Source organism: Adiantum capillus-veneris, chromosome 15 (assembly GCF_014529385.1).
Source record: "Adiantum capillus-veneris isolate H3 chromosome 15, ASM1452938v2, whole genome shotgun sequence".
Classification (NCBI taxonomy): Eukaryota; Viridiplantae; Streptophyta; class Polypodiopsida; order Polypodiales; family Pteridaceae; genus Adiantum; species Adiantum capillus-veneris.
The window spans coordinates 57958120-57970695 of record NC_140945.1 but is presented as its reverse complement, the minus strand read 5'-3'; the positions used below and the strand labels follow the sequence as shown (position 1 = coordinate 57970695).

Genomic DNA, 12576 nt, shown 5'->3' with positions numbered 1-12576 from the left:
CATAACGCACCTTGATGTCGTCTTAGCATCATTTTCAAGAAAATTAGGTGGGTTAGTTTGAAATAACAAGGAGATCTAGGCTTTAGATCTTCAATCATGTGCCTTAAAAATTGAGGAAAATCGTCAAATCCAAGCACAGTGGCTATTTTTTGCCTCAAAATTTGTGCAAAATCAAATCATGCTTAGCTATTTGTGCACACTTATATAAGGGGAGGACGCCCTTAAACATGATGTCTTTTTAGGTTATCAAATCATCGTGAAACTCAAGGGGTGACCTCTACACACCTAATGCACACTACCCTAAAGTTTCTAACCCAAATCACTACCAAGTGTTTGCAATGGTGAAGATGCCTTAGAAATGTAGCATTTGTAGTGCATGTAGAGAGTAGAAGAAGATCACTCACTCTCTCACACAAAACTCACGGCCTACTTAGTTGAGCTCAAAAGTTGACTAATTCAAAAAGTTGTCATTAGGTTACAAAAATTGGTTTTTATACCTCAGCCTTGGAGGTTCTAACTTCTCAAAATCATCTACTACTTCTTCCCATGGGTTTGACTAATCCACATAATTAGTATATTACAATCTAGAACCTCAATCAAGTCCCAAAAATTAATAACATTGAGTTTGACAGAGCGGCCTGTCACACCAACAAACAGATGGCCAAAGTGCTATCACCAAATGGAAACTGTCTTCATATCACAGATTTTCAAACACCATGGATTACCAACATCCATCGTGTCCAGATAGACATCTTAGAATGACCAGTAATTTTTGGAAAGGTCTCTTTGAAAATCTAGTAGCAAAATTAAATTTCTCTTCGGATGGCCAAAGTGAGATAGCAAATCTTACGATACTCAATCTACTAAAGACTTATGTTATAGAAGTAGATCAACGCTCACAATGGGAAAAGTACTTACCTCCTGTAGAGTATGCCTACAATAATACTGTATATACTTCTACGGGAAAAGCACCTATTGAGATCATTGAGGGAAGACCTAAAAGTCCCTTTCTACTCAAAGTACATGGGAAGATCTTTGCTGGCGATGAATTTATCCATGACCTACAAGAATCTTCTCAAAATATTAAGGAGGCTATATCCATCTCTCAACAAAGTCAAAAAGCTGTTGCTAATGACAAGCACATAAGGGCCTTAACATTTAAAGAAAATGATATGGTCTTACTTAAGTTTTCTAAGGCTCAATTAAAACAAATGACGGGCAAAAATCCTACGGGCCATCAAAAGTATTATGCTAAGCTAGCAAAACGATACTATGGTCCTTTCCAAATTTTGACAATGAGACGGCTTACCAACTCAAGTTGCCCAACCATTGGCTCATACACAATGCTTTTCATGTGAGCCTACTTAAGCCCTACAAAAGGAAGCCACCAAGTGAACCAATTATTGAAGACCCTCCCAAAGTTGAAGACCAAGAAGAGGTGCTACAACCCGAATCTATTGTTCAGCATGAAGACAAGGTACAACGAAATGGTAAGATTATCCAACGGTATCTTATTAAGTTCAAAAAATATCCTTTTGAAGATGCTAGATGGATGCAAGAAATACAGCTTAAGGATAGTATGAACCTTGTCAATGCTTACAATGCTACAGTAGAGTAAACACATGTACAAATTTCTTTTAATGACCAATGTTTTTGTCTTATAAGACTAGTTCTCCTTTTACTGTGCATAAATTTAAATATTGTGCATGCTTAGAATCATGTTGGTGATGACGACGTCTCTTAAACACCAAGTAGAATTTGACACTCTACTTGGGAGAATGAAATGGACTAAAGAGCAGACATGCTTGCGGCGGCTATGTCTCCTAAGCACCAAATGGATTAGTCATCCATCTTAGAAAGATGTCGTAGCGTAAAAAGGGATCCTCTACCCGCTAAGTAAGATTGACTAATGACTAAGGCTTTATCTCTTCTACCTCATAGTCGAGGACGACTATGATTTCAAGAGAGAGGTAATGTCATAAAATCTAATATCTAATATCTAATATCTAACCAACCGAAATGATTTTCTCGTATTAAATTGATCATTTAATGTGAGAGAATAAATGGGAACAAGGGCTAGGATATAAACATGCGCTTATAGATCGATCTCAACACAGGGCCAATGGTAAAGGGGCCCAAATGAGATATGGTCCATCAAAGAGCAAGGCTAACCAATGGAGCATAAAGACCTTAAGGTTAAGTTTCATTGAAGACCTCCAATAGTTAGTGTTAAAAGTCCTTTGACCTTAGCTAAGCTAGGGCTATGCTTGAGGTGGGAAACCGGCCAAAGCTTGAGGTGCTTGTCATGCCTGATGATTGAGATTCTTGAAGTGCTTGATGATTGAGATGTTTGAGGTTCTTGTCATGCTTGAGATGTAGGGCTGTACTTGAGGTGGCAACCCAGCCCAAGCTTGAGGTGCTTAAGGACCAAGCTTATGGTGAAAACTAGGCCCAAGGTTGAGGGGCTTGAGGTGGCACGAAATTCAAAACAAATCCCTATAAGGAAGGGGCGAGCCTTGCAAGAAGGGTAGGGTGGTTTCTTGACCACTCTCTCTCCCAAAGGGCACCCCTTGCCCAAGAGGCAAGTAGGACACATGTCAAGCCCCTAGCTAGGTTACCCTCATGGTATGCCTAAAGCCTATTGGTTGGCCACCCAAGGGGTCCAATGATAATTTAATAATTTAATTAATTGATTTAGTGGTTATCAAGTCCTCTCTCTCAAAGGGGAAAGGGGGACACTTGTCCCAAGGCTACCCTTGTTGCTTGGTATGACTCTTGCTTGTGCTTGGCTAGCCCTAGAGGCCGGATCCAATGAACTTCAAGCATGAGCTACAACGGGGGGGTCGACCAAAGCAAGTAGGGGGCTTGCTTGAGGGGTATACTCTCCCACACACACACTCTCATTGTGTGAAGTGCAAATGCAAGAGCTTCCTCTCCTTGTCCAAGCAAGTAGAGAGGTTGAGAGCCTACACCAACACTCTTGGCTATGGAATGCAAATCCAACCAAGAGCCATGCTTCAATGCTTAAGCTTGCCATCTTCTCCATCTTCATTACTATGCTATTATGTATGCTAGCAAGAAGAGTGATAATAAGTGAGGAACTAATTCTATATCCTATGAAATGTTTCTTCTTCCTCTTCCCCAGCCTCATTCCCTGCTAGCTCTCTCCACCTTCAAAGGTGTTTTGAGGTCTTGGGACTGAGGCTTGGGATAGTTAATGCTTTCCACAAAGTTTATGTTATGCTCTTGATGCATGAAGTTTTCCATCTTCCTTGCATCACCTAGGCCACAAGGAACACAAAGATTGTATTGTAACAAGCATCTCTTGATGGGAGAAACTATAATACAAATGCCTATTGGAGGGGGGACCGGCTCCACATAAATCCGGTCCTCAGTTGTTGTCATGTTCTCTAAACTTTCTCTCTTGCAAAAGTATTGTTCATGCCAAGTTAACTAAATTTTGTGTTTATGTTGCTACCATCAATTAAGTTCACCCGCTATGCTCACAAAATAATTTCATAAAAGTACTTCTCTAATTTCCGCTACTCTCAAAGTTAATAGGCCAATTCCATTACAACTTATTTCACCTATCCGAATGCCACCATAGAGAGCGAGACATATGAGAGAGCTCCATGCTTATATAAACTCGAAAAAGCATCACCTTTAGCCAAACAAAAAATGAATTGATTAACTCGCAAATAAAATTAACCCTATGACCAACAAGCCCGGTCCATGACTCAAATAAAGTGATAAAACGTCCGTCAAAGATAATAGGGTGTCCGTAAGTGGTTAACATATGTGTAATCCCTTGTTTTTCTTAGTGTCTATATACCTATCCCAACTTACATCTCAACGACCAGTTTTCCACATGCATGTGTGTGTGTGTGTGTGTGTGTGTGTGTGTGTGTGTGTGTGTGTGTGAGAGAGAGAGAGAGAGAGAGAGAGAGAGAGAGAGAGAGAGAATGGATGTAGAGACATGCCCATCAATAGCTATGCATTTCATATCATGCTTAAAGGAAAAATTGATAAGTCTTCTTGAGCACCTATCTCAATATAGGTTTTGTAATTGCTATCCCCAAAAATTTCACCTCGCCATTGCAAAAATGGAGTATCACCACATTAGTTACCTTTTTATCACCCAAAAGTCCTCAATTATAGATATTTTCATACTAGATGTATATTTGGTTTTTTAAAAAAAGAAAAAATGCCTTAATCATAGAAGACTCATTGACCCAAAAAAGCTTTGCAGTATTGTCTTGTACACCACATTGTATGGTTCATTAATGATGTATTCAGTACCAAGAAAGGTTCTTACAAGTATAAGTGATAGTTGAAACTTGGCTTCAAGAGATATCATGCCTTAAAAGGGGATTGAGAGCCCTATATGATTGTCAAGTTATTGAACACTTAATGTTGTGGTTGGTAGGACTTGAATGGCTTGGTTGAGAGGGCCTTATGATCTAGAATATTGGAGGAGACTTGAGGGAGCATACAACCTAATTGACCCTCATTGGGCCAAGGAGCTAATGTGTATGACATACTGAAAATACATTCTCATAAAATGTTGACTACAAAAAAAAATTGTTTTCCTGTGTCAATCTTGCAGGAGTCCATTATATATACACAAAATGTTGAGCATATGCGCTTACTGTGGATGTAAGATCAATGAGGCGGGAAAGTTTTATTCTAGAAGTATAAATCATTTATGTATGTAGTAACGATTTTGGGCCCATTTGTAGTGGAATCTAGAATGTCCTATGCTTGGTTGTTTATGGTTTGTGGTGTTAATGAAGTTGGAGAGGCTATAGAATCTAAATGTCCTTTCCCATTTGTTCCTCTTCTACGAATAAATGATCGATATTGGTTGAAGGTCATGGCATTGTATGCGGGAAGCTCGTTCTTGGGAACCAATTTTGGTATTGGTGAGACTACAGTGCTATTGCCTGGGTTTACAAAACATGCAATTGATAATCTCTCGCAGTTGCTGTTTGCTACCACCCTATGCTCCACGCTCTTATATCGACCATTTGTGAGAATCTGCACTTGTACCCCAAAAAAAAGTTAGCATACTTGTGTTTGTTTCATTTGAATGAAAACTCTAATGCACAGAACTTGTTTAAACTTGAAGCTATTTTTGCCTAAATAGATCATGAACTCTCAAAAATGTGCATTGGCGTACCATTTTGCAAAAGAATATCTAGTCAGTTCTTAGAATTCCAATAGAACCTGAGCTTAAGCTTGGGATTAAAAAATTATCGGTGTCTTACTTGTAATTGGTCACCAAGGTTGATGACCAGTGCTCCAAGAATTGGCGGGATAGTCACCCATGATGAAGTGGAGAGAGCCTTGACCTGAAGGCCAGCTACTTTGAAATCTTGTAGGAGGAGAGTCAAGCCTCCTGGATCAGAGTGTGGGGAGAGCCCAAGTGTGAGCTCTGGTTGTGGACAAGGTGGGTAATAGTTAATTCGAACACCCATGTCTATTTCCCCAAATGCTTCTTCTAAGCTCCTCGTACATTCCAAGTTTAGAGATAATGATATTGCTTGTAAGAGCTTCTTAGAGAGCCTTTCCATTTGTTTGCAATACTCTTCCATCATGTGCCTATCAAAATTGCAACAATAATCATGCATAAAAATTTACTTATATCACATACATTAGAAGGGCACTAAAAAAAACCCTATACTTATATGCTCTTGATAGTAATAACACAACCCTTCTTTTTCCTCAAAAAATTTACAAAGTTTTTCAAAATCAATCAAAATCTCTTTCTATAAATATATTTGTGTTGATAAATAACCTCTTATTTTGAACTCGTGTGCTATACTTACATTTTTAGGTTTAGTGAAATTCCACCTACAAGTTTTTAAATGTACTTCTTGAGTATGAAGCAGAGCTGAGAAAACATCAACCTTCGGAATTGCCCATTAATTTGCACGTGAAGATTTTTCAAGCCTTTAGATATTTTTTGTGTGTGCTGGAGGCCCGTGAGTCGTGACATGTGCATTGACCTCGTGGTAGGATTTTCAAGCAATTGCGTTGAAAAGAGAGCGCACGTACCTCCAAAGAGGGGGATTGGTAGGCCACTTGGTGACGTCACGAGAGGAGGAGGGGAGGACGTTGAGGAAGTAGTAGTCACCCCAGTCGAGAACGGCGCCTTTGCTGACGCCCAGGCGGGAGCCGTACCCCTGATAGGTGACGGGATCGTTTGCATACACCTGCTTCTCGGCTATTGGCAGCTTAAAGAAAGCGCCAGCTGTGCTCCTTACGCCCTCCATCACCGCCTCCTCCACGCCGTGATTCCTGATCTGCAAAAACCCCCATTCCTCGCACGCCCTCCCCAGATCCCGCAGGAACGCCTCCCTCCTCTCTCCGTCGCCGCTGTCCAGGTCCTCCATGTCTAGGATCGGTATATTCCCGGAATCTGAGCCTCCTTGTTGCGGTCTGCTGCAGCTCTTAGCAAGGGGTGATGTTGGCGCTGCTGCCGCCGCAGCTGCTGGTGAAATATGAAGATGCGGCCTCTCTGCAGGAGGCCGGATGTATTGGGCAGGCACGTGCTGCAGCCCGCTTTCGGCAAGCAGCTGCACTCTCTGCACGGGCTCTGGCCAGCTAGTCAGCAAGCTTATACCCATGGTTGAAAGAAGCAGCAAAATAAAGGTTTTTACTAAGGCGTAAACGATAGGATGTGGATTTAGGATTTAATTAGACTTAAGCTATGGCTGATTAAGGTTTTGCTAAGGTATAAACGATAATAATGTGGATTTAGGGTTTGATTGGCCTTAAGCTATGACTGACTAAGGTTGCAATGGTTGTGGGTGTACAAGGGACATAGCCAATCCGGCCGCTCTATTTATACTCACACTTTCTCAATAAAAAATAGCCCTACCGCTTGCTTCAAATTTTATTTTATTTTTTTGCTGGCTGGACTTTAGGATAAAATGTTGCTTGCTGGATTGCCATTTTGAAATTTGAAAATAACGACGTGAGAGTCCCTTCCATGCATTCTGCATTTGATTGCGCATGAGCTCAATTCTTTAAACGTGCTGCTTTGAATGACGCGGAGGACACTTCTGCACGCATCACATTCGCATCCTTATTTTTCAAAGCAATTAAGAATTTCAACCTTTTTTTTTGAAATTTCACCACCTTTTATAATCAGCGCAATTAAGAATTTCAACCTTTTTTTTTGAAATTTCACCACCTTTTATAATCAGCGTACCTCTTCTCTCTCTCTCTCTCTCATATCCATTGAAAATAAACCCTTTTTTTTTAACTCAATGGTTAAAAAAAAGCTTTACAGATTCAAATGACTTACTAAATTAATGTAACTACAATGTACACAAAAATGTTTAAAGTCGTTTATAAAGTCAACGCCCTTATTTTGGCCTTAAAATGAACTTATCACAATAAGGAATATTCCTCATTTTCAACGCATTCCAAATGTAGATGTGTTGAGAATACTGAGTGCTCACCCCATTGTAGACATTGAAACATCAAAGTGGACCGTTATAAATGTTTAAAAGGTCCTTCAAAACACTCAAATGGTGTCCATTTTGAGCCTCGATGGCTTACCATTCCATAATCTCTTATATAACGTGCGTTCAAGGGGTATCAAAAAATCTTTTTTAACATGTCTGAATGAATAAAATGACTTTTTATTTTAGATTTTTTTTTTTTAAATGAATATAAAAACACCTTATTTCAATGTATCTTTTGTGGTGTGTGGCCGGACGGCTCGAGTGTGAACCTACTTGTAACTACCTCTTATGTTAATATAAGGAGCTACTCTCGAATGCAAGAGGCAAGCCTAGTTTGGTCCCGTTTTGTGTGTACACCACATTGGTGGAGGAGACAGGCAAGGGTTAGTTAGAAACTCTTTTCTTGATTTTCTTGGGGAATACTTACGACAGCGATGGCAATGCTGCTTGACACTGGATAGAGAGAGAGAGAGAGAGAGAGAGAGAGAGAGAGCCTATCGCTGCCTATAGCTCATGAAAGGCATCACTTTCTTGGTGTCCTTCTGTGTCCGTTATCTCTAGTGACGCCCATGGCATTCTGTTTCGACACAGAATAGATGCTTCTCATGCACATATACGCCCTCAGTTGGGTGGTGGTGCTAGCTAGAGAGTTTCAGTGCCAACACAGGCGCTTGGAAGAATCGAAGCTGGTCAGGGCCACCTATGCTGCAGTCATTTGCATGATGGCGCCTCGTGAGCCAGCCCTCCTCAAAGTCCTCTTCCTCTCTTTCGCCATGCAGATAAAGCCAGAGCTTCTTGTCTTGATCATATCGAGCACAAGGGTCCCTTTCATAGTGCAGCCGGTCCAGAGCACCTCTCACCACTTGACTCAGCTGCACCTCTGACACATCTTCAATAAATTGCGAGTCTCTGAGGAGAATGCACACATCTGCCCGTGTACCAATTCCATGAGACAGTCTGGCAACAGCATCCCTCACAAGCCAAAGAATCGTAATATGAGAGGGCCGGTCTGATCGCAACATAAAGTGATCTCTTGCTTTGGCTCTTGATTTTCCACCTAATTTTCTCAGCGTTGCAACAACAGACTTTTGCCCATCTGCCGTTGTATAGCAAAATGCTTCATAAAGATCCTTTCTTTTATTCTTGATCATGATGTCGCAGTTCAAGGTGTCGAGACCAGTCCAATGGAAATGACAAAAAGTCCTCATTCCAGTATTCTATGGGTGGAAGTTTTCTTGTTGGCAAATTGAGTTGCTGTAGCATCACTACAAAGATGCTTCTTGTCGACGAGAGAAGTCAAGAGATCCAAATCACAACAATTTTTCTCCCTTCTCACTTTTAGTTAATTGGTTTTTATTGCAAAGTTCTAGTTTTCTTCTTCGATTTCACACTCTTTCTAGCCGAGCTTTTTCCCATTCAATTAAGCATCAAGTCAAGCCCACCAAACCCCTTATAGCGATGGATGTATGTCGCAAAAATATCGCCCCGAGGCCTCAGTCCTTCCTCGTCTTGCCCATTTCATTGGGATAGCGACCTAATGTTTGCACAAGCGAGATGTATGAGCTCCATGCCTTGACGATGTCGGCATGATGATGAGTCTAGTCCTTCGGTTCAGTCCCTAGCCCTTAAGCCGTTGTATGATCACTCCCCCCGGATGAGGCGTTGGAGTTGATCCCTTCCTGTCGAGTCCCTTCTTAGCCCAGATTGTAAAAAAGATGTCCATCTTTTTTCTCCCTAAGGGGGGAGGTGTGGTGTGTGGCCGGACGGCTCGAGTGTGAACCTACTTGTAACTACCTCTCATGTTAATATAGGGAGCTGCTCTTGGATGCAAGAGGCAAGCCTAGTTTGGTCCCGTTTTGTGTGTACATCACACTTTGTTAAAGTGCCTAAAATTTTTGCATTTTAAAACCTCTGCTTTCGAACTCACATTATACATTAACATGATTACATAGTGCACCCCTCGAGTTTTGAGCACATGTACACGACTATAGTACAAAGCTTGCCTAATGGTCTAACAAAATCATATACAACCAACCACATATAAACTAGAAACCGTGGATTACTGAAAAATGCTTGGGACAAAAACCTCTTTCACTACTGAAAGAGCCTTGTCTCGCTAACTAAAGAAGAGAGAGGATGACAACTGGCTTTCACAGATAGGCCTCCCACCAAAAGGAATCCCTAGGGTTCCACTCCAAAATCCCAAGGTAACCACAAAGCCACCAATAGCTTTAGTGGTTAGTAATCAGGAACTTGTTGCCAAGCCAACTCCTTGATGTTGGTCAACAAAAACATCAGCTAGTGCCATTTAAAGCCATGGAGCTCATGAGGCACAAAAGAGAGATACTAGTTGAATCTTGATGAAAAAGATAGTAGATACATCATAACACACACACACACACACACACACACACACACATATATATATATAAACGCGCGCACACCAATTAGCAGTGTGTGCATACAAAGAGGGGATATATAAGCAACATTATTATGGAAACTTGGCTTGAAGGTTCTCTTAGGGGGTTTCCAGATACAAAGTTTGTATTTCATGTATTCGAAGGGTTTTATAAAAACTTCCATACTTAAATTTTTTGAGTTATTAGAATTTAGAATAATCCCTTCATAGACTTATTGAATTTTCCAAACTGCACCATGAAACCAATTTTGTAAGTGTGAAATTTTTGTGTTACATAAAAATAATACAAATAATATGATTTTATTAACAAATACTCGAATAATTAGTCAATTTTTAAAATAGTATTAGTATATATCAATTGACTATAATTTTTTTTTTAAACAATTACACTTAACAATCAAATAATGTTAAGCCTATTAAAAAATAAGAGTATATGTACTTTTTTCAAAAATCTACTATCTAAAATTTAACTCTATGGACTAAAAATTGCCTTTAATAAGACACTTAGTAGGTTAGTATAATATGTTTAAGCACTACACAAAAATAGATATAATCTATCTATTTTTGTAGTGTTTAAAATGGGCGTAGGTATATTAAAAATAAAAAGAGCTTTAATAGATATAGATTAGGATGAAAGGTCTCTATTTTTTATTTATGTATAGATCATTAGGATGAAAAGTCATAATCTATCTCTATTTTTTGTGTGGCCTACGGATACTTTGGCATAGATCTTAGTTGTCTCATTAGTTCAACCTGAAAAAACAAGGTCAAGAAAATAATTTTTCTCAAGAAATTTTTTTTTTCTCAAGAAAAATACTTCTTTTTTCAAGAAATGGTGGAGATTACTAACAGGCCGTAAAGGATAGCAATGGTGCTAATACATGACTATACAATCCTTTATGTATAGATGAGCAATGAGCAATGGGATATAAGCCAATTCGTTGGCCGAAATGGAGCTCTGTTGCCCCTCTGATATACCACCATGTTAGGTTTAGAATGCTTTACCTCTTGTAAAAAGTTCCTAAGTAGCAGAGCTGTCCCACCCCTTCCCTGTGGGGAGTTCCTCCCTTTGTAACTCTTTTTCCTAATGCAATTCCACTCTTCTCAAAAAGAAAAAGAAAAAAAAAGAGCAATGGGATAAGCCCAATTTGTTGACCATAAATGCGACCCTACTTGGTGTTTACTTGTAAGGCTTGCATAAATTGGAGGTCCCTAACACCTTATTAAGGTTTTGGGATCTAGATGTGTACGATAGCTTGTGAGAACTCATTGTGCTAGAATGGATGATCTTTTGGAAAGGTTCCACCCATGCAACTTCAATGATTATCTTAAAAGGACATGATTGATTGGGGGTTGGTGGAGGTTAAAATTGACATGAATTAATTGATACGTTCTCACATACACATGCAAGGGAGGTTGGGACTTCTATATAGAATTGTGCTCAAAGAAGTATGGTTAGGAGAGGCTTCCACGAGAGTGGGTAATACATAGGAGGGAGGGTGATTAAACCCTTCGAAAAGACAAGACGTCACACACACACACACACACACACACCAAGGGAGACGGGAGGGAAAGAAACTGAAATGGAACTGTGCAATTAGTGAATAAAAAAGGGGTAACTCAAAAACAGTTATCCTTCCTGTGGATGCCCTCCCTTAGTTGAAGGAGAAGGGGGTAACTCAAAAAAAGCTACCCCCTTTCGCATGCATCCCCTTAATTGTGTTTCTATGCTATTTTTCATAAACTCTCAGGAGTTGTTATAACCGCATGATGTAAATCTTACTTTATCTTTGGCCATGTCAGCTCTCAAGACTAAGTAGCACGGGGTATTGAATGACGTGGGAGTCGTGAGATCGATGTACAAAAAGTGAAACACGAATATCAAAAAATCGCTCAGCCGTTTGATGTGTTTGAGTTTATTTTTTATGTCCTAGTTTACTTTTCAACATTATTGTTTACTTTATATATTTTTGTTTTTCCCACTTGGACAACCAAATGCATGTGCTCCCTCGCAGTTAGGGCACTAGCCTCGCATCGTGGCCGCCTGAGTTCAAAACCCATTTCGTACACCTGACGTTAACCTTTTGCCTGCCATCCATCACTTTCGAGATTCTCCCCCTTCAATGCCGTTCGTTGACCCCACCGCTTGGGGGTCATTAAAGACCCGTGCCACTTAGTCATCATGAGCAAAGTCATTGAGCATGCATGAGAAAACAAAAGTGCAATATGATAGCTTCTATATTGCACAAAATATAAAGTCAACCTTGGCTCACCAATGATTGAGGAGAAAAGTTCTACCAAAATTTTCCAGGCCTGCCCACGGGTTTAAAACAGCAAAAAAGACTTTTTGAACGCCTTGAGCTAGTGGCCTTCAGGCTTCTTCACATGAACCGGCCTTGGGACGCGCTTGTATGATTTGACAAAAAGTTCTTGCATTTAATTTACAATGTAAGTTTGTCAAACGTTGTAGACCTTTGTCATGTCTTCATTACATACAAAATTGGAAAAGACTTTTGTTATCCAATTCTTCATTTATTAACAACAATTTACTTTTTACTTTTACAACAATTACGCACAAATTTGGAAAAACTTTTGTTATACACTTCTTGATTTTACTCACAAAAATAGAAATATATAAGCAAAATCCAAGGATACTTAACACATTGTGAGTGGATTAATGTT

General features: G+C 39.8%; 1 protein-coding gene across 1 annotated transcript; it reads right to left on the bottom strand.

Moving 5' to 3' along the window:
* Nucleotides 1–4251: 4251 nt before the first annotated feature.
* On the bottom strand, nt 4252–6818 carry LOC147440732 (jasmonate-induced oxygenase 4-like). The gene is made up of 3 exons (XM_086483577.1): nt 6058–6818; nt 5268–5601; nt 4252–5037 (listed from the first exon to the last, which is right to left on the bottom strand). The coding sequence occupies exons 1-3, from the start codon at nt 6627–6629 to the stop codon at nt 4756–4758; spliced, it is 1188 nt and encodes a 395-aa protein (XP_086339703.1). The 5' UTR covers nt 6630–6818; the 3' UTR covers nt 4252–4755.
* Between the last annotated feature and the right edge of the window lie 5758 nt (nt 6819–12576).